At 37.6% G+C, this 22,855-nt stretch overlaps 3 protein-coding genes across 4 annotated transcripts in view; all 3 read left to right on the top strand.

The window, feature by feature from the left end:
• Nucleotides 1–22,855, top strand: part of LOC131683688 (ras-like GTP-binding protein RhoL) — a 233,275-nt gene that overhangs the window by 50,198 nt on the left and 160,222 nt on the right. The window lies entirely within an intron of this gene.
• LOC131680545 (uncharacterized protein K02A2.6-like) lies at nucleotides 2,751–5,316 on the top strand. The gene is made up of 2 exons (XM_058961261.1): nucleotides 2,751–4,371; nucleotides 5,009–5,316. Exons 1-2 carry the CDS (start codon nucleotides 2,751–2,753, stop codon nucleotides 5,314–5,316), a joined length of 1,929 nt encoding a protein of 642 aa, XP_058817244.1.
• LOC131683683 (extended synaptotagmin-2) overlaps nucleotides 7,003–22,855 on the top strand; it is a 73,724-nt gene continuing 57,871 nt past the window's right edge. For both annotated transcript variants that reach the window (XM_058965881.1, XM_058965884.1), the window contains exon 1: nucleotides 7,003–7,463. The gene's annotated coding sequence lies outside the window, so the exon portion shown is untranslated. The remainder of the gene's footprint in view (nucleotides 7,464–22,855) is intronic.

A 22,855-nucleotide genomic window follows, 5' to 3' on the forward strand; every position in this document is an offset into this window, starting at 1 on the left:
CGATTGGATAATTATTTTGGATCACGTACTTACATTATTGGGCAACGTGCAAAACTAATGAACACCGTACAGCATAGCGGTGAATCAAATATTTCATTCGTGCGACGTGCGGCAGCTGCTGCAAAGCTGTGTGCTTACAAGAGCGAGGAAGAAATGGAGGCGTTAGTACGAACTATCGTCAAAGGGACCATCGATAGCCGTGTGAGAGTTTTGGCTCACAGAAACTGGGTTTCCCAAGGAGACATGAACAGCTTGATCGCATTGGTACGCGATCGGGAGATGGAGCTATTCAACGAGGAAGAATATCAAAAGCTAAACCGCCAGAACAACGTGACAATAGCTACTGTTTCAAAACGTCTGGATACACGAGATCAGTTTCGTCGGGGTACAGCATATAGGTTGAGAGGCACCCAACGAGGAAGAGGAACACTTCGACGTGGACAAGTTCGCCCACAAGGACCCCTTCAGAACGCATGCTGGCGATGCGCTAGCATCTACCATGGTTCTGCTCGTTGTCCCAATCTAGACAAGGTGTGTCACAATTGTGGGCGGCGTGGGCATTTAGCTCGTGCTTGCATATCTGTGCCGCAGCATGGAGCTGGACAGAAGCGTCCGCATAACGAAACCAGAGATGAAGAACCCGAACCGAAAATTGCGGCAATAATGCAAAATGGCGAAGAAAATGAGGAGAAGGTAATGAATAATGACGACCTTGAATAAATTTCAATTGAATTGTAGCTTATCTTATCTAAGTTTCGTTGAATAAAGAAATTGGTTTTTTATTAGAGTGCTTGGTACATTTTTTTTAAAGAAAACATTCATATTCTTAATTGTATCGCTTGGATGTTGGTTTTCTTTTCGCTTCGTTTCTCAAAGTCCTGTATTTGAAATTTTATTCGTTGCTCTAGCTGGGATTCGGATGCACTTCACCCATCTTTTAGAACCTAATCCAACGTAGTTCAGCGAAAAAAAAGACAGCTAACATCGACAACAAGCGTAAATATATAGCGAGAAATAGTTCTTGTACTCAAAACTGTTTCAAGGAAAATTAGATAAGATAGCTTTTCTCTTGAAGAAACTTAAACAAGCTTAAGTTGAATGTACAAAACAAAACAAAACATTTTTTCCAGGCGATAGATGATTCATTGCTTAAATCTTCATCTACTGATTGTTTTACTGACCCGTTCATAAATGCAGTGCCTGATTATGATCCACCAACAGAGGAGGATGCTTTTGTTGTTGGACGCGTAGCTGGTAAACGTGTAGTATTTTTCATTGACTCAGGGGCTCAAGTAAATACCATCACGAAAAACACATTGAATGCGATACTCTCTGATAACTCTAAAGCTGGAAAGCTACATGATTTAAAGTATACATCTGACAAAACACTGCGCGCATATGCTTCACAAGGGGAGATCAGCGTTGTAGCAACGTTTTCGGCAAAATTGCACGTGTCTAAGGACAGGCCGACTTGCTTGGAAAAATTTTATGTTGTTGAAGAGAGTAGATCATTGTTGGGCTTCAACACAGCTGCTCGGTACAGTCTATTGGACGTAGGGTTGAGAGTACCTGTTGGAGGTCATGTCAACATTTGGAAATGCGAGCTGGCTATGATGAATTCAATTACAAGCTCACCAGTAGAGGAATTTTCGAAATTCAACGTACCACCCGTACTACTGCATTATGATAAAGAGATGCCTCCTGCTAGGAACGTATATACACACATACCAGCAGGCTTCAAAAGATTGGCACAACAAAAGCTTAGCGAGCTTTTAGCAACAGGAATCATCGAACCAGTTACTGAAGACATGGATCGCTCCTTCTGTTCTTCATTGTTAGTTGTACCGAAAGGTAAAAATGATATTCGTCTTGTTGTTGACTTGCGAGGCCCAAATAAATGTATCCACAGAACGCCATTTAAGATGCCTACTTTTGAAGCCATACTGATGGAACTGCATGGAGCAAGATGGTTTTCAACCATAGATCTCAAAAATGCCTTCTTTCACGTGGTACTTGATGAGCGATGTCGACGTTTGACTAACTTTTTCTCTGGAGACGCACTATATAGATGCCGGAGACTCCCGTTTGGTCTATGTAATGCTCCCGATATATTTCAAGAGATTATGCAGTCAGTCATTCTCTTGGGATGTAAGGGTACTATCAATTACTTGGACGATGTGTTAGTATTCGGAACAACGAAGGCGGAACATGATGCAAACCTCAAAGAAGTATTCAGGCGATTAGAGGATCATAACGTCAGGATCAATGAAAACAAATGCTTGCTAAACCAGAAAGAAGTACCGTTTTTAGGGTTCCAGCTCTCTGCCGCTGGATGGAGTGTGGAAGATGAAAAAATTAGAGCCATCCAAAATTTTCGAAGACCACAGACTCAAGACGAAGTCAGAAGCTTTCTTGGTTTGATCAATTATATTGATCGATTTATCCACAATCGAGCTGACAAAACATGGCGTTTGAGAGAATTAGCTAGAGCAGATCATTTTTACTGGTCGAAAGATTTGGATCTAGAGTTTGAGCATCTGACATGCACTGCTTGGACGAAGATCAAGACTCTTGGCTATTACAATCCAGCAGACGAAACTGAGCTTTATGTTGATGCCTCACCGCATGGGCTAGGGGCAGTACTAGTCCAATTCGATAACAGTTCTAACCCAAGGGTAATCGCATGCGCTTCACGAGCATTGTCTTCGGCAGAACAGAAATATCCTCACACACAAAAAGAGGCTTTAGCAATGGTTTGGGGGGTTGAAAGATTTTCCAACTATCTGATGAGTAAGACATTTAAGATTCGAACAGATGCCAAATCACATGAGTTTATTTTTGGCGGCATGCATCGAATCGGCAAAAGATCTGTTTCGAGAGCAGAAGCGTGGGCACTCCGTCTACAGTCGTACGATTTTTCCGTTGAAAGTATCCCAGGGAATATGAACATCGCGGATGCGCTTTCCAGATTGGTGATTGCCAGTGAACCGATCGAATCATTCGATGATTCTTCTGAAGGACATCTACTTTTCGTCTTGGATTCAGGAAATATGGGAATGAACTGGAATGAAATTGAGTTAGAAGCGGAAAAGGATAAGGAACAGAATGAGATTCGAGAATCTTTGAAGCAAGGAATATGGAAAAAAGAACTGAGGGCATACGAATGCCATGCTAAGTATTTCCGTTTAATGGGTGCTTTAATTTTCAAAAATGATCGGGTTTTATTACCACATAAATTGCGATCAAGAGCACTCGAACTAGCACATCAAGGTCACATGGGAGCAGCGTCAATGAAACGAATTTTGAGGAATCACTTCTGGTGGCCGCGATTAAACGCGGAGGTTCAGAAGTACATAGAATGCTGCGAAACATGTTTAAGACTTTCAAAGAAAAATGCTCCACTTCCGTTGACGACTAGAGAGTTACCGGAAGGCCCGTGGGAAATCCTACAAATAGATTTTTTCTCAGATAATGATTTTGGCTACGGAGAATTTCTGGTTGTAGTAGATACCTACTCAAGGTACATCCATGTTATTGAAGTAAAAAAGATCGACGCAGATACAACAAACGCTGCTCTGGCCAAAATATTCGAAGTTTGGGGGTACCCTCTTGCGATACAGAGTGACAACGGGCCACCATTCCAGAGCGACACATTCATTAAGACGTGGGAAAATAAGGGCATCAAGATTCGCAAATCCATACCCTTGAGTGCTCAATCCAATGGTGCGGTAGAAAGGCAGAATAGCGGCATTAAAAAGGCTTTGGCGGCTGCTCGATTGGACAATGTGCATTGGAGAACTGCGCTGAAGAATTATGTCCATGCACATAATAAAGTACGCCCCCTATCTCGTCTGGGAGTTACCCCATTTGAATTGTTAGTAGGCTGGAAATGTCGCGGTACCTTTCCTTGTCTTTGGGAAACTAAATCTTCCGACTCATTAGACCGCATCGACATTCGAGAAAAGGACGCGGTCTCGAAATTGCAAAGTAAGAAGTATGCCGACATACGTAGAGGAACTAAGGATTCTCACATCAAAGCAGGGGACACGGTCTTAGTGGCAACACATAAGAAACATAAATCAGACCCAACATTTTCGGAGGAAAGATTCACAATATTGGCTAGAGATGGAGCAAAAGTTGTTGTTCGAAGCGAGCGTGGTGTTCAGTATTCCCGCAATGTCCAAGACGTTAAGAAAGTGCCTGAACATCTGGAAGAGTTTGCTGATAACATTACTCAAGGAGGACATGTTGTGAGAACAAATAACACTGAATTTGACGATGAGCTTGAGCATTCAGAAATCGAACTTGATAATGCTGTAAAAGTAGGGGATGATAAAATTAATCGCCCAAGACGTAAAATAAGGAAACCATGTAGGTTTGAAGATATGGTTCTTTATAGTATCTTCGAATAAGAGAGTTTCATTGCACAAGAACAGAACAAGCTGTAGAATGTAAATATACTCTGGGAATTTAACTCAAGATGTGTGCATGATCAGCAAATGGAGATCAGGTAAAAATATTATTATTTAATTAACCAAAAACTTCTATCATTATAGTAAAGTTATTCAACAGGTCCTGGTAGCTGACCGGAACAGAAAAGGATATCTATAGGAACCTCGGGGCACTCAAAAATCACACAGAAGTTGTCGTAGAATAACAATTAAATGAATTGATATAAATATAGCAAAAAAATAAGAATATCAGAAAATATGTTGTGTGAAATATTGTATTAAGAGTAGTAGACAGGAGTATTGTAGCAGTAAGCAGTGAAATAAAACAATAAAAAAAATATATATCTATATAAATACAAGCTATTCTAGGATCCTGAAAGATTGTTCCCAACGTATGAATATCCCGGTTCGTAATTGATTCTTCAGCCTTGTAAATCCACTTGAGAAAGCGTCGCCTACTGTCCCCAGCGATAACAAGTTGCCATTAGCAACAGCAGCAATCCATTGCCTCCCCACCAACTCTTGAACGTAAAGCACATGACCGCGCACCTATAAAGCTGTTTGTAACAGCGCGGAGAAAGCCATTCCAACATCGAACGCCTTAGTGGACGGACAACCCAGCAGCAGTAGTACACAATCCAACCAACCCAGCAGCAGCAGAGGCGAAGCAGTACGCCACCCAGCCAATCCAACAGAAGGCAAGCGAACGGGCCGATTCGCGCGTAGCAAGCGCGTCAACGGGTTGCCACTAGCAACCACAGCGAAGCAATACACCATCCAACCTACCCAGCAGCAGCAGAGGCGAAGCAGTACACCACCTAGCCAATCTAGCGGAAGGCGAGTGAACGAGCCGATTCGCGCGTAGTGTGCGCGTCAACTGGTTGCCACTACAGGAGGACCGAAAAAAAGTACACCGTGCCCAGCGAGCGACCGGATTAGCGTGATCAATTTCTATGGAAGGCCAGCAATCTCGTGCTCCGCTTCCACCGCAGCACATTGAACTAACCAGAAATCACGACAGTTAATGTAGGGTAAATGATCTTGAGTGGAACAATTTGTTTTTTTTTCTTCAGTATCGTCGACACATATCTCAATTTTGGCATAAAATAACAGGTAAAACTAATGATTTTGATAATTTGTTGATTGAAATTCAAATTAAACTATGATTAGAACCAGAATAACAGTTTTGCTGACTAAAGAATATTGATCATGAGTGGGAATATGCTTATCTTGAATGGAACTAAAAATAATTTTGATTAGGACTATCATTTCTGCCCTCTTTAAAAGTTGCAACCTGTTTCAAATGAATTACTGGTATACCGAATGGATGAAAAATATATTTGGAAATGATTTAATAGGTTTAATGCTAAAACTTCTATGAAATAATCGAGAGTAAATGCTATCTAAACATGCCAAAAGCAAATTAGAATGTTTCCCAAAACAGCATCTATAACCCCCGAATTTAGATTTTCTTCATAACAAAATGCTACAAAAAAAGCTCTTCTAGGAGTGAATAGCTGAAACTGGTGGTCTCACTCATGATTATTTGTAGGGTGATTTAATATCAAAAAACCATAATTATACTTTATTTAAAATCTAATTCAGGACATTTTCCGTAGTATTTTCAATCTATTTAAATGAAATTGTACTGGTGTTTGCTCACATTTGTACATATAAAACTTCAACTTTCGAGCGTTTTATCATAAACAACTTTATTCAAAAAAGCTCACTCAAGGCTACATAATGTATCAGAAAAAGAAGTAATTTTGTTTCAGAAAATTTGGTGTCTTATAAATATTTCTAGCTATATGTATCCATGCCAAATTGATTAAAATAAGCTAAATTTGGCAGTATGTGATGATTATGGCGCATTAGGGGAACATGGGGAGACTTGACCAAGCGAAAAATTCTATTATTAGCTATGACGTGTTCTATAAGGTTCTCAATTTTTTTTCAAAAATGTTTTTATACTTGTTCCGACCCCTTAAGGTAATTTTAAAAATTTGGAATGAAAAATACTTTAATATATAATGTAATTCAAGAGTCCTAGGAATAGAAGTGTGGCATTTTGCCCCGGCGGGGCGTATTATACCCTCTTACCCAACCGGGATTTTCTTTTTGGTTTATTTTAACAACCCGAAAAATGGCGCAGCCACCTGAGACCTATTTTGCAAGTTATTTTCTTTCTATAGTCAGTTGATTTTATTTTTTGTGACTATCGGAAACGAATATCTCCTTCTACGAGAAAATCGATTTTCTCCGCACAAGGCGAAAGCCAGACGTGTCGCCTCTTTCAAAGTCACGCCGGAAGTGGATCCTAATTCTAAAATATATTTCTTTATAAATATAACGACCATTCAAGACAAAATAAAAACATAATTCCAGGTAAGCGCGGCTATCTAGATTAGCCTCTCCACTGTCTCTCTTCTCTGAGTTACCATCTGCTTAGCCCGACGCTACGGAGAGGAAAATATTAAATTTCTATCCATTTGGATGCTTGCGAAGTTTGTTATGATGGAAAATGCTAGCAACATCGTTTTGGTTTGAAGTGAATTCATTCGCGAGTGGACAGCTGTTCGAGAAGAACGTATGTTGTGTTTCGGTCGGACCTACATATACAGTGCTGCTGAATAAGTAAATTTTCCATAACCAAACTCTCGTTAATTTAGCACATTCAACGCCATTCTTCCCTTTACCAAACTCCAGTGGAAAACTTATAATCGAAACGCATGTTTGGGTGGCGCTGTGATGGAATTTTTAACCAAGAGGATGAATTAATTTTTCATGGATTGGTGAAAAACTTGGATAAATGGAAACGTCGTTCTCAGGCGAATAGTATCGCAGGAAAAAGCTAAAATTTTGGATGAAAATCAAGTGTTGTTTGTTTTGAATCTTACATGTGGGTGAAATTTTGAATATCTAGTGTTCCTTCTAGCATGATTTTGCTCATGCGAGAGTGATTTGTCTACAGCCGCGAGTGCTTATCATCGTATTTAATAAATCATTTAACAGGTAATTATACAATATAAATCAATACATGACACATATAGCAATACAGGTGTTATCTGTCAATTATTTGCTTAGTAGTATTTGCGGTCGCTTTTATCCTGGGACTGATAAGACGGTGAACGCGATAAAGAGTAAAAGGGGACTGTTCAAACATTCGTAGCATGGCACACATCGAAGATGAATGGATCCCAGCCATATTCTTTGGTTCGCACGATTTACCCTTCAGTTGTCGGATCGGCATAATTTGAGCGCTTTGCTGTAGTGTGCAAAGGCAAACAAATCAAGGTCTGTTTTTTGTTCGAAGGTATTCCTAGTTGACTCATTTATCATGTTGTGGGTTCTTCCGGACCAGTATTCATCAGGTGTCTAGTTTCTGTGGTTAGCTCAAGGTTAAATAAAACCAAACGCAATTTTGTCTTGCATGTTAGTATTATTCAACAGATATGGTTAGATATAATTTCATTTTAACTTGAGCCTGAAAATGTTTCAATGGGAAAACATGGAACCGTCTCGAATCCGAAAACTTAAAGTCTGATAACCCAAACACGAAACTGCAGGGGAGAGTGGGGATAGAAAAACCACGGGGATAGGTGGACCACTAAGGATACTACGTCATATCCTGATGCTTTTTACTCAAACGCATTTGCGATAGCGTCAAACGTTTGTCGATGATTTTAAAAATAGTCAAAGTTTTGTCGTTAAAGTGGGGATAGATGAACCTCTGAATATTTTTCATTTTGGATGTTATACCACAGTATAGAAATTAAATGATATTTGGCACATTCAGAACAATAGACAAAAGGATAAACAATAATATTTCGTATATGATTGCGTGTTTTTATATTTGCCGGAAGAATTGTTCAACTTTTCTTTTTGTGTGGTTCATGAACCATTTGACATACATTTGTAAAATACTAATAATGTTGATCACAGCTTACTTTTCTTTGTCAGCGGTATTACATATGGTAAAGCATTATTTGTTCTTTCAAATTTATGCATGTAGAATGCCGCATCTCAAAAGGCCCAATAATTATGGCAAGTAACAAAAAAGTGGATCATGTATCCCCACTCCCCCCTACTGCGTGGCGTTGTGACGATGATTCTGGAGGATTGTACACTGGCTTCATTGTGTTTGAGTGCTGATTATCTAATAAGAGTTGCTTAGGAAATGGTAAGTAGGAATTCATACTAATCCGACCTACTAAAAACCTCAACAGCATGATAACCACCATTGCCGGTCGCCCCCATTTTCATCGTTCACGGGGAAGAATAAGGTAGATGGGAAGTGTTGATGCTTCACCTACTGAACGGAATGACGACGATTCACCAGACTATTCCAAAGGTGTCGCGGAGTTTTTGGTTTGGAAGAGTATAAGGTCTAGGATGCACTATAAGCAAGTGATGCTACCTGTAAAGCATAGTTTATTATGTGGGTGTTTAGTTATTCTTCTAGTACCCGGTCACTCGAAAAAATAGTGTTCATTTTTGGGTTTTTTTAAACTCTGGGTAGCCGGCTACCGAGAGTATCCTATGTTTTCTTAATAAAGGTAATTTGAACTCCACACTGTCGGCCGTGGGGATATTGCCTGGAAAAGCTAATCTGCGCAATGAACCGGATTACTATTTATAGCAAAAGTGTTTAGACAGATTACACTATTTCTTCTCTACGATATATTTATTGGGTTGAAAACCCCCGTGTGATAACGCTTTATACAGACCAAAAATTCTGATACATACTGGTGAGTTTAATTTACCTGCTGTTTATTTTTGTGCTGTTATTTTCCCCACCCTTATAGTTCTGCTTTCTCCCTCCTCCTTCTCTCCTTCTTTCTTTCTGATCAGGGAAATTATGAGAAGACACGACAAGGTGCAAATCCCAGACTACATGCAGGGAAAGTGCCATTTGAGCCAATATAGTCTGATACCTGATTTCTGTATCAAATGGATTTAAAGATTTAAAAAATTCTATCGATTTCTTACAGAAGATAAGAAATTGCCGCGAATTTCATGTATTTATTTGATTTTTAAATGGTTTTTATTTTGGATGTTATTCCACAGCATAGAAACTAAATGATGTTTGGCAAAAAATCGATATTTAACGGGGGAACGCCCGCCAGCACGTATAGAGTCATAGTATAGATCGAGTGCATGCACCCGAAGTCGCTACGCAAACAACGAGGCTGAATTCTTTCCAATTTGATGAATTCGTATATTCAACGTGGAGTAAGGGCAGAAGCATCCGTATTCCATTACCATTGCCTTATCGTTGTTTGATAAGACATAATTAGATATCTTAGGAAGGAGGATCTCAACAAGCAATTGCGCCAATGGCACCAAACGCACAGGAACCGTGTCAAATATGTAAACAAAAATCTCTCTTCCTATATTAAAAAAGTTCATATCAAAGATGACAAGATTTCTTTGGCATTTTAAGTTTTATCGTGTTTATTTTAAGAAAATAGCAGGGTCCGCCTGAATGTCCGCCCTAGTTTATTCATCGAAAGCATTGCGCCAGTTGTAAATGATAAACATACTTGCTTGCGGCAGTAACCCCTTCGCATCCAGGTAGAAACTTATAATTTTTAATGTCATTGCCGTTGGGCACTGCCACACCGGTGGTAGGGTATAATATCTATCGATGTTAAGGCATCAAGAGACTGCTGTTCTCGTAACAGTGTTTAACATTTATCTGTATGCACCGAAACTCCTTCGAGATTATTGCCTTGTAAGCTATCAATTTTATTCTAACATTACCGGTAAAGAGTTATGGTTTTGTCTCAAATCAACTGCCTACGGTTGCGATTGCGACTAGTATAGGTATCGTGTTCATAATCTTCAAGTTGTACGTTATGCGTCGGTGATGAAATGTGTAATGCTTTAATCGCCAAGATTTAGAGAATCTATTTCGGCTTCTGCAGGAAGTTAAAGCTTCCATCACTTTAGTTAAAGAACTATATTTCTTTACTGGTAGACTAATACATTGGACGTATACTGAACCCTGAGCAGGTTACAAACAATGAAATAAGCTCATGTACACTCGGTGTTGGTTAAGCTTCATTTGATGAATAGAGTAGAATGGGGTCAAATAGGTTTTAACGTACAATAGATATAGGACATTATCTTTGCTACGTTATTGCTTAGGATCCTCGTGTTGCATGAATTGGATACACGGTAGAGAACATCGACTGTCATTTTGGCTGTTATCGTGGATCAACTGTATTAATTACGGCGTCGTTATTGTTTTTGCGTTATTGTTAATGCTAAACATAAATATTGTGTTAGTTTTACGATATTTTTATTATCGAAAAAAAAATACACACATCAACATGAAACATACGCTTGGGGTACGAAAGGTCAGCCGTTTGAGGGCACTATTGGTTACTACTATAATACAAATTTGAATTATTTTGACAGGAATTTCGCGCGAAAAACGCCAAAACGAAGTAAAGAGGACATAAAGCATCTGTTCAAGATGGATCCAATATTCGATCAGCCTCTAGACAATGGTTCCGTTCGAAACATCATCATCATCAACGAAAGCACGTCAGATATTTTGCGTGAATTAACAATATAATAATTTAAGGTTTTGTTGAAGCAGATAATCGAAAAAACATGATCGAAAAAGAGAAGGAACAGGAATAAAAAAATGCTCCGAAGCGCAAACGTGATCATCGCACACCTAAGAAACTACGTGAGTCGAAATATTCAACTTCAATTCTACAATCTGGCGACAACGAGGATACCGAAGAAGTAATACGCAAGTACAAAGTCAGACACAGCTGCTGAATAAACATGTTTTTTTTTTCAAAATTTCCTCCCGTGGTTTCATGATTTTTCACATCATTTACCACTCCTCATTTTCCTACCTGAATGCTGGCAATGGATTGTCAATAGAATGGATTTATTATTTGTGTTATTATTTTTAAATAATCTTGCAGTATTCATACTTTTCAAATAAAAGTTGAACCGCTGATTATCTTGGCGTGCACATTGTTCAACCCTCAAAAAGGCAAGCTAAAATTGTGACTTCAAGAATCATCACTTCTAAGACCTATTTTTTGTCGTTTTATCAGTGAGAGAATCGAAAACCTGAAAATGCTCGATCATTTGTATTTCAAATTACAAGTTCACTGAAACTAAAGAACTGTAACTAGCCGTGTCTGTGAGACCCCTTGCCTTTTTGAGGGTTAATCTAACCTCGAATATAGTAACACCTTATTGCATTTAGCTTGGAGAATATTTATCTAGGCATGAAACCATTATTGTTGTCAGATGTTTAACCTTTCCAACTAGTGCTTGTTTGTCAAATTCCGTGCAAAAATACCATCGCACGAGCTGGACAAAGAAAACTAACCTTCTTGATCCCACTCTACTCTACTCTAAAAATATTGAATTTTGAAGCATTTGGGTACGTTTTTTATATTGTTTTTTTCGTAACAACCCTGGGTGTATCGCACTCGCGGTATTGTGCGGTGACACGGTGCTGCAGGTCTCCTCTGTCGGGATCTGGATAGACCTTGACGAAATCGAATATTCAACAGTTTGAATATTCCACGCTCTCGTTAGTAGGATTGTCTATCTCGAGAACATCTAGCGTTTCGTCCAGTTGTTGCTATATAGGAAACACTCGAGAGTGAATGAAACAAAAATAAGCGTCAAATCGCTTCCACACTCGCACTGATGCAAATTGAATGGGCGCGTAATTTGACGCACGACCCGGTGGCGCACGGCTGAAAAATCGCAAAGTGGATTTAAGTAAAGATTCACAATACTGCTTCGGTTTCGTATGCGACGGGCTGTTTCCCAAAAGGTTCTCATCGATTTGTCTCTCGTTAACCCTCAATTGTTGGTTTTCATTAAACTCTTCATCGGAGTTTTGTTCTTCGAACAAAAGTCGGACAAAACCTAAAATATTGCCTAATTTAATTGGCTGAAAATCACAGTTTAAGTTAATTTTGAGGTGTTAACTTCATTTTTTATGTCAAAAGTAAAAAATAATAGATTAATTTTTCCATACAGTGTCATCGTTTCTTTCTTATGATTAGGATTACATTTTTATGATAAATCTTCCTTTACTGATTACGCATATCCATAATATCATGAAAAATGAAGAACACTACTTGAAATCCATTGTAAAACGTGTTGGTTTACTATAGATTTTCTAATTATCTTGCACAAAACGCTATGCGCGTCCATATCAGTAACAAAAATTTAAAATATCCTTAACCTTTGGTCAATCGCGCTAGAGCACTGAGTGCACGTTGTTCTTAAAATCTAGCGATACCGTCTTACGGCAACAGCTGCTTGACCGCTCCGAACTATTTCGCCTGTTTATACAGAATGCATTAGAGAAAAAAGTAGTTTTGAGAAAACCACCTCAGAAACAATTTAACGAAAAAGTTTCAAGCAAATTTAGCGAAAATATTATAATCACCAACCAAGATCTTTCGTTTTCTTACTAAATGAAACTAGCTGTGCTAGAATGGATCCGAATGAATGCTTCGGTAAAAAATCATTAAAAAATCCGCGCATAGCTACGTTTAAATCACTGTTATAATTCGTGTTCATATAAAATAAAAAATCTAGAGCTTTTATTGAAAACGTCATATCTACAATTAATGACTCTCTTTGATTGCTTTCTCTCTTGATTTTTCGGCGTCACTATAGTACTTTTCACTTATTTTACAGTACAGATTGAAAGACGGGGGTTTTGACTAGCATATTATGCAATTTTATTAACGACTAAGAGTGAGTTAATTTTCGTGTTTTTATATGTTTTTCTCGACATTCAATTAGCAAGGGACTGGAAAGGGGCAGTCTAATATTAAGAGCCATAGTACTCAAGGGAGAGCAAGAAGTTGAAAGGAAGAAAGTTTAAAAAAGCGTGGAAAAGGGTCATATGAGCAAGCTTAGAGTTTACCGGCTACTTAACTCTTTGTCTGCTACCGCAGGAGTCAGGATCTTTTGGCATTAGAAATGCGAATCACCTGAGTCTGCGGAATGTTCGAACGAGCGTAAAGTAACTTTGTACTTTATGCTGTCGGAACCGACATTATGCAGAGTTGAGGGATAAATGTCAATGCGCCCAAATTATAAACAGAAGAGAAAGTAAACAATGAGAGTCTCTCTTTGGAAAAGGCTCAAGAAATATCAAAAATAAAACCATAACTTTTTGAGGTTTTGTCGCACTGCACTGTGGGACGAAAATTGGTTATGGTACTTTCATGTCTTTGGGGATGTTTTTTTCATTTTTGGAGTAGTTGATTACAATTGTGGCTAATTTTGTTTTAAGCGGGTATATACTCAGATTAAAAAACTACTTTTTCATACTATGTTGCGTTTCGGCTTCGCCTCATCAGAAACCGACACTAACACATTGTCGGAATAGATTAGCGCCGGCTTGACGCAAATCCCTTAAAACTAAAACACACTATGTGTTTCAATCAAACGACTGATCAAACGTGATGTCCCGTTCGAGCAGAAGTTCTGTTTATGCCGATGAGACACAAGTGAAGCCGAAACTTGTCTTGGCTTAGCAGGCCTATGCGAAAGCACTATGCTATATTTCACCCTAAGGAGGAAAAATTGGTAAAAACCAAAATTTCTCACTAGGGTGAAAATTTGTTGGTAAAAACCAGTCTTTGTACAGGAGGGCACAAATCCTTATTTCATACTATGTTGCGTTTCGGCTTCGCCTCATCAGAAACCGACACTAACACATTGTCGGAATAGATTAGCGCCGGCTTGACGCAAATCCCTTAAAACTAAAACACACTATGTGTTTCAATCAAACGACTGATCAAACGTGATGTCCCGTTCGAGCAGAAGTTCTGTTTATGCCGATGAGACACAAGTGAAGCCGAAACTTGTCTTGGCTTAGCAGGCCTATGCGAAAGCACTATGCTATATTTCACCCTAAGGAGGAAAAATTGGTAAAAACCTTTTCATATATTATTCAAATCGTATATATCATGATACCCCATTAAAAATAGTTAACTTTGTAGTTGATTTTTGCCGTTTTGACAATGTTCTGGAAAGTTGTAGATGCTTAATTTTTTTGCTGAATGACTGTTTTTCAGATTTGTTTACTTGAACTTTAGGGGATTACAACTGGCGGAGCAGTAGGTAGTAGTAGCCAAAGTCTTTTTGTCCAGCAATATATGACCTATCGAAACATATACATCATGCGATGTCCTAAAAGAATGCAAATTTCACATAGTGTCTTTACTTTTTTTTCTCTTTGTTCATTTTTGTGGATCGCGCGGAAAAAATGTTCCAAAATCGTGAATACAGAAAACAGGACCATAAACAAAAACCACGTGTTTTATAATTATGGTCAATTTTTCTTCAATTAAAATCTATATAACGCTTTTATTAGTAAAAATATTTGTTTTTGTTTTGTGAACTTTAGTCACGACTCTCGCAATGGCATTGCCAAATTGATTTTCTGTAAGTGAACTTGTTCACAGCTTTATGAACATTATTCATAATACAAAGGTTGACACGCGATTTTATTCATAGACTCAGGAACATTATTCAGAGTCTATAGTATATGACTATACGACGTGAATTGATTCATGATTTATGGATCATGAAATTAAATCAGTTCGGATATTTTTAGTCAACTCTTTCATTTCTAATGTTCGAGCTCATGAACTAAATCACAACTGCATAAAATATTCATATATTCGTGAACTGGTTAATGATTCTTATGGAGTTTTTCATTGAAAAACCCCAGGGTGGATTGCACTGGTGTTGCATTTTCTAGCAGGAGAGCAGACGTGTTTCATTCCCACTTCTGCTAGAAAGAGCAAAACCAGTGCAATCAACTGCCCCAATGAAAAACGACATTAGATTATTAGTCACGACGCACCATTCGTGCTCGTGAAATAGCTTAGCTTAGCTTAGCTTGAGTGAAAACACGCTATAAACAAAACAATGGTTCTTGGGAGGACAAATCATTCTCGCTGTGCATGTTTCACTGACTCAACATTTACATAAAATGGTCAATAACGACGTCGGCTACGACCAGTGTTGTTCTACTGGGACAGGGAAGGAATGTTAGTTCGACACTCGCTGCTGTGCTGATAGGAACCGAGATTACCTCTGTATCTCGACGAGCATCACAGGAAAAAAATGTTAGTAGGAAAGGGAGAAGATCAGGAATCAGATCCCCTTGGTAGAAAATATGATCTTAGCAATATGCACGAAAGTCTTTTGCGATCAATTTCCGAGAATTTTTTACGAACAGCTTGCACTCCGGACAAATATAAAGGATTAACTTAAAATTGCACTTATCGATTAAAACATATGTGGATACAAAAAATGAATGTTTTTCATAAGTGGATATAAACATTATACGTAATACCTTAAATTTGTTTCCTTCGTACACACAATTCATTCATTATTAACGACTGGTAGACTTGGGTGCAACGCCCAACTCCTACTTAGCAGAAGACAAAGGATTCTTCACATTTCCTCTCGATCATGTCAATATGATCCTGCCTAGTCCTAGTTTTCCGTTCAATGTTTATAACTGATTCGCTCTAGAATACTTATCCGTCTTTCAATTTCATTGCTTTCGTTTCTTTTTTAATCTTTAATTTGCCGAAAATATTCAACAAATTCCTCAAAATGGTCATTTTTCGAAAGATAAATTTCGAAAAATGGTCATTTTTCCAGAGCATAACTGTGTTAAATCAAAGTTATCTTGGGTAGACGTGCCCTTATTCATCTCATTAGTCATTCATTCATTCATCTCATTAGTCATGAGTCACACTATTTCGTTGATAACTTGGCTTACACTGATTGGATTGCGCTTAAATAGGTATCAACATTTTTGCTTCGTTCTGAAAATATAAAACACCCACGTTAAAGCGAAGCGAAATGTCGAGTACAATGCACCCTTATTCATCCTACCATTGCACAGTGGTCCAGGAAGCGAAATTAGCGGGAAACAATTGTTAACGCACTCATCTTTAGGTTTAGAGATTTGGTGTCTTAGAAACATTTATTGTGCGTGACAAACAGCATCTTTTGGCTGAAACGGTTTTAGGGTGGCCCTTAAAATGTCAAAGTTGTAGACATTATTTCAAATTATAGTTCAGAGAGAATGATACTTTCTTCTGCAATATTCTAGAACAATTAATTCTGAGCAACTTTGTTGAAGATACTAACTTTGTATCTCAAACCGTTTTCATTTTATAGTGAGTTCCATATCATAACTTAGGGTGTCTCTCAAAAAAGCAGTTTTCTCCGTACAATTTTTTAATATGATTTTTCTCACAAAAGTACCCTTCAGTGTACTTTTAGAGGATGATTAGAGGCAACTTTTGCTGAAGAAAGAAAAATTTTATCTTGTCTAGTTCAAAAGTTATACTTAATTTTCACTTAAAAATACGCTCTTTTCAAATGTCGATATCTCAAAAGGGGGCAAACGAAAATTGATAATTTTGATTGCATTTGAAAGGCTGTACTTTTGCCTACAATATTTTGAAAAATTGGAGAACGCTTTTTTGTCTTTCTAAAATAAATCAAATTTAAATAAAAGTATTTTTGCGTATAATCCTACTGCGCTCATATTAAAAAATATTTGTTTTACGCTGATTCTGTGAATTCATTTGGAGGTTTTTCATAATGCAGATTAGGTAAATACCACCAATCACCAATGACTTGACCTATAATTTGCTTTCAATTGTTGCCAAGATTTCCCAAAATCTACACAAATTTACAAGCGATTTGGTTCATTTGCAGGAACGGTCTCAGCAGGTAGCAGTATCAAGATCTGCAATCTACTAACCTCAAACCAAAAAAACAAAATTGACCTTCATATAACAATATTGTTGAAGTAAAAAAAATCTGATATCCTTCTGTTATATAAATGCATCAAATTATTCAACATAGTTTTTAATATTTTTAAATGAAATAAGAGAATCATTCAAGTACTTAAAACGACTGTCGTAGATTTGGTAGACCACTCTGCAAAGAGCTTAATTGAGTGTATCAAGTGCAATACTGAAACCCAGAACCTAAGCATGATTTCGATTATCAAATGGGGAACTGATGAGAGTTCGACTCATTGCAGCTAAGATGTAACGATTTCCAGTATTACACACACTAGCAGTAAACTTTAAAAGACGCGCTTATTGTGGTTTTTAAATCATCAAACTAATCTTCTACTACAAAAATTAATGGGATCATCTTCATCGACGAAGATGAAAACAGAGAATTGAGCGAATGAAACAATTCCTATATACAGTATGTAAAAAAATTAAAGACACCCCTTTATCGTTTCAGTAGTTTTGGTCATAGGAAAGGTTTGTTGTATTGTACGATGAGCATTCTTTTAAAAATTTTGATATACCGTTTCACAGCCAACAAATAAAAAACTAAATAAGTTACTCGTCGTAATAAAGTGTGGCAGTCTAGTAAAGCCGTGTGGTGTCCGGCGGGCTGAAATCTTTTTGCACTATTTCAACCAAGAATAGAACCTCTGGGAACTGCTCCCATGTCGTAAGAGGCGACTAACAACATGCTAGGAGTTCCTAGGCCGAGGTTTTGTTCCGTACCGAAGACTTAATCTGGGCGGACCTTAAGGTTTTCCATATTACCCTCTTTCCAGTCTGTATTTAGTGAATCACTGACATATACCTTTTCTGATTCGCCTTCCTTGATTGTGTACCAACGTTTTAAGTTTCTTCTGGCGGTTGTATATTAGCCGTAAATGACGAAATCTAATTCTACACTAAGTAACAGAATATATTAATATACCGGCACTTCCACGCCAAGGTTTAACTTCCAAAGCTTTGGCTTAAAAACCGTTTTTAAAAAATGGAAACTTTCATGCAGGAAATTTATTGAATTGGCCTAAGATGGAGCTGTCGAATTTCACAAAAAGCTTTTTATGTTGCAAGTGATCTGTAGTTGTGTTAAATTAGGTATTTTTCTATTATATTTGGAACCGTCTACCGACAAATCTACATTTACGAATACCTCCAAAAGTGACTTCTTGAGGTCTCATGAAGGCCTGACACTAGCTTTATGATACTTTTGCTTTTCTAAACAGTAATAAAAATCTCAACATTCAAGAACTTCACTTTGTCAGAAAATGTAGGGCCATCGGAAGCTAAAACTTCGTAAAATCGCACTCCTGGTCCTTTTTTCAGTGCAGTACTCTACGTCACTCGTTCAAATTTGCACCGCTCTTATGGTAGTCGGTATTTGCTAGTATTACTGTTCTCCCATCCATTCTGGTAGTCAAACGGTGGGATAGCAAAATTCTTACAAGTTTCCTATCTCATGCCTCCACGCGATTCTAAGTCTATTGATGACATTTGGTCCTTAGACCGCAGAATGAGAGGGTGCGAACAGAATGAGAGGGTGCGAACAGATCTAGTCGAGAAAACATTGCCGTAAAAATGAATAGTTGATCGGAAATTAGCCCCAATACGACTAATCTGACTAGTATCTATGAACACGGCTCAATACGTATTGAAAATTCGCCGCGTCTGTTTTTATGAACCTAATTTAAAGCTCCGTTATTGCTAACAAGCCCGTGCATCAGATTAACAATCCTTTATATTTCCCTTCAGTGTTCGGTATTATCGCTCGTATACTTGTATTCCACAAACAATCCGATATGGAAAATAAGAAATACTTTCCTTGATTTATAACATCTCGCGCTATTTTTGCCAGTATAATATGCTGTCACTTGGTAGTTTTCAAGCCAATAAATATATCGTAGAGAAGAAGTAGCGAGTTCTGTCCAAATACTGTTGCAATAAATAGTGATCCGGCCCATTACGCAGATAAGATTAGCTTTTCCAGGCAATACTCCCACGATCGGCTGTGTGGAGTTCAAATTGTTTTTGTTTAGGGAACATAGTATACTCTCGGTAGCCGGCTGCCCAGAGTTTAAAAATAACCAAAAACTAAACAAGATCATCTCTTTTTCGAGTGATCGTGCACTCGAAGACTAACTAAACAACTACCTAATAAACTATGCTTTACAGGTCGCATCGTTTGCTTGGAGCGAATCCTAGACCTGATACCCTTCCAAACCACCAACTCCGCGACACCTATGGAAGAGTCTGATGAATCGTCGTCCTTCCGTTAAGTAGGTGGAGCATCAACACTTCCTGTCTACCTTATCCTTTATCCTTCCCCGTGAACGATGGAGATGGGGGCGGCCGGCAATGATGGCTATCATGCTGTTGAGGTTTTAATATGGGTCGGATTGGTATGAATTCCTACTTACCACTTCCTAAGCAACTCTTATTGGATAATCAGCAGTCAAACATGATGAAGTCAGTGTGCAATCCGCCAAAATCATCGTCACAACGCAACGCAACGCAACGCAACGCAACGTAATAAAGTGTGGCAGTCTAGTAGTGGTAATGGGATTAAATAGAAAAGAACGAGGGTGTCTTTAATTATTTTACATACTGTACACTTAGGCTTCTTTATGTAGGGGATGCGCGCATAAAAAAACGCCTAAAAAGACTTCAGTGTATATTTGTATTTTCGATAGCTCCATTATGTTTGTTGGTGGTATGGTAGGGTGGAAGTAAGAGGAAAGCGATTCTAGTTTCTATTGCACTCGTATACAGGTTATTTAATATAATGGTTCTCAGGATAAAGCAAATATATTGACCCTAACACATTGATCATAATTTATATGCATTTCAACGATTATACATAGGTCTAGTAATTAATGATAGAGTGTGTCACCCTAACGAGTGAGCCCAAAATAGGGTCATCACCCTATTTGCAATATGAAAAACCTCCAAATGTATGTGATCCTTTAAAAGTTTTGACAAGAATTCACAGAATCCGCGTAAAACAAATATTTTTTTAATATGAGCGCTGTAGGATTATACGCAAAAATGCTTTTACTTAAATTTGATTTATTTGAGAAAGACAAAAAAGCGTTCTCCAATTTTTCAAAATATTGTAGGCAAAAGTACAGCCTTTCAAATGCAATCAAAATTATCAATTTTCGTTTGCCCCCTTTTGAGATATCGACATTTGAAAAGAGCGTATTTTTAAGTGAAAATTAAGTATAACTTTTGAACTAGACAAGATAAAATTTTTCTTTCTTCAGCAAAAGTTGCCTCTAATCATCCTCTAAAAGTACACTGAAGGGTACTTTTGTGAGAAAAATCATATTAAAAAATTGTACGGAGAAAACTGCTTTTTTGAGAGACACCCTAAGTTATGATATGGAACTCACTATAAAATGAAAACGGTTTGAGATACAAAGTTAGTATCTTCAACAAAGTTGCTCAGAATTAATTGTTCTAGAATATTGCAGAAGAAAGTATCATTCTCTCTGAACTATAATTTGAAATAATGTCTACAACTTTGACATTTTAAGGGCCACCCTAAAACCGTTTCAGCCAAAAGATGCTGTTTGTCACGCACAATAAATGTTTCTAAGACACCAAATCTCTAAACCTAAAGATGAATGCGTTAACAATTGTTTCCCGCTAATTTCGCTTCCTGGACCACTGTGCATTGGTGCAAATGCATTCAATAGAGATATCAGACACTACTCTAACTAATGTGTTCAAATGGGTGGGATGAATAAAGGTGCTAAGATGAATTAGGAAGCAGTAACCCTATATGTTTGTCTTTCCACAATTTTTCGAATATTGCACATACTTTGTTTCTTCTTTTGATTTTTTCGTTGTTTCTGAAGCTGTTGTAGTTTTCTACTCTGTAACAAAGGCCTGATCAATCTATGTCAGTTCTGTTGAAAATACATCAGTACCTGTTAAACACTGTTTTGAGAAGTCTTCCGTTTTAATTCGACTATGCTAAAAAAAATGTTGCTAATTTTAAATTATTACACTTGTATTGCTTAACACAGTCACACTTGTAATTTAAAATATGCACTTTAATATCATACATACGTATTTCGGCTACGACTTGCAGCCGTTGTAGTGTTGCAGTGGCCGTCGTCCTTGTTACTAGTAGGGTGACTACACATTCTTGATTGAGTAAATTTTAATCTCATTGAGTGTGTACTTCGTTTTTTCTCTTGATTTTATTCAAAGCTCTCACCAAGTTTAAAATGCTTCAAATTCAAAAGTAGAATTGAGCATTGTAATTTCTCTTGAACGAAAAAAAAAACGAATATGCTCCCCTCGTGAAACAAGATCTCCGCTCACGATGGCAAGTCGCGCACACGGGATTTGACAGGTTCTAAACAATGGAAATTGTGATTTTTATTTTTTACATGTTGTAAACATATAAAACACCCACGGCTTATCTAAGCTAACGCATTGAACTGTGTCAAAAAATGAATGAAAAAAAGATCATTCAACAGGTGTTATTTATCATGTGTTGGACAATTTTGAAACAACGATTTCTTAGGTGGGCCGAAACTACAAAAACCAGTAAAGTTTTGACACTACAATCCTTTTGCGGAATCTTCGCCCCACTGGTTCGACATATTTTGCAGCCGATTCTTAGCATACAAGACAAATACTTTTTTTTGTTTATTTGACACGGCTCAACGAGTAAGCATAACTGAGCCGTGGATCTTATGTTTTTACAAAATGCAAAAAGAGGGAAAATTATATCTCACTACCATTGTTTGGGTATTATTGACGCAGTTTTATGTTGCGTGTTGAGATCTTCTTTCTTGGTGGTGAAGCTGCGTTGTTCGGTGCACTGCACTGTGGATCAATTAGTCTGCCTTCTCTCACGTTATCGTTTGCATCCAGCACTGATAATATAAATTCGTAAATATAATGAAGTTCATCATTCAATGCACGAGTTCATTCGTCGTTTTCTGCAACGAAGTATTTTCGTGCATTGTAAATAGTAGGTTTTCTTCATTTCATTCGGCAAGAATGGCCCCTTGGAGAAGGAAAGCTTTCGTAAATTTTACATATTTAGTAAACGAAAGTTATCGTTGATAACGACTTTATTTTTCGTGAATGAAGCGAAATGTTTCGTTTATTTTAATAAAGGTTCATGTATATTATGAACGATTTTGTTGGTCGCACGAATTCATTTCGTTCATCTTAGAAAGGTTTTCGTATTTATTAGCATATTATTTTTTTTCAATCGAGCTTTTAGGATCGATGTTTGACAACAACGATCTGGCAAAATCGTATTTTCAACCTGCTCATCTCCAATGAGGACTAGAAAGATTGTGGTAGTAATGGCCTCTTGACGAACGAAAGTTTTCGTAAATTTTACATATTTAGTGTACATTGCACGAATGTTATGGTTGATAACGACATTATATTTCGCGAATGAAACGAAATTTTTTGTTTATTATTGTAAACGTTTGTGTATATAACAATCAATTTCGTTGGTCGTACTAATTCGTTTCGTTCATCTAAGAGAGGTTTTCGTATTTAATAGCATATTATTTTGACATT

The sequence above is a fragment of the Topomyia yanbarensis genome, chromosome 2 (genome assembly GCF_030247195.1).
Source record: "Topomyia yanbarensis strain Yona2022 chromosome 2, ASM3024719v1, whole genome shotgun sequence".
Taxonomy (NCBI): Eukaryota; Metazoa; Arthropoda; class Insecta; order Diptera; family Culicidae; genus Topomyia; species Topomyia yanbarensis.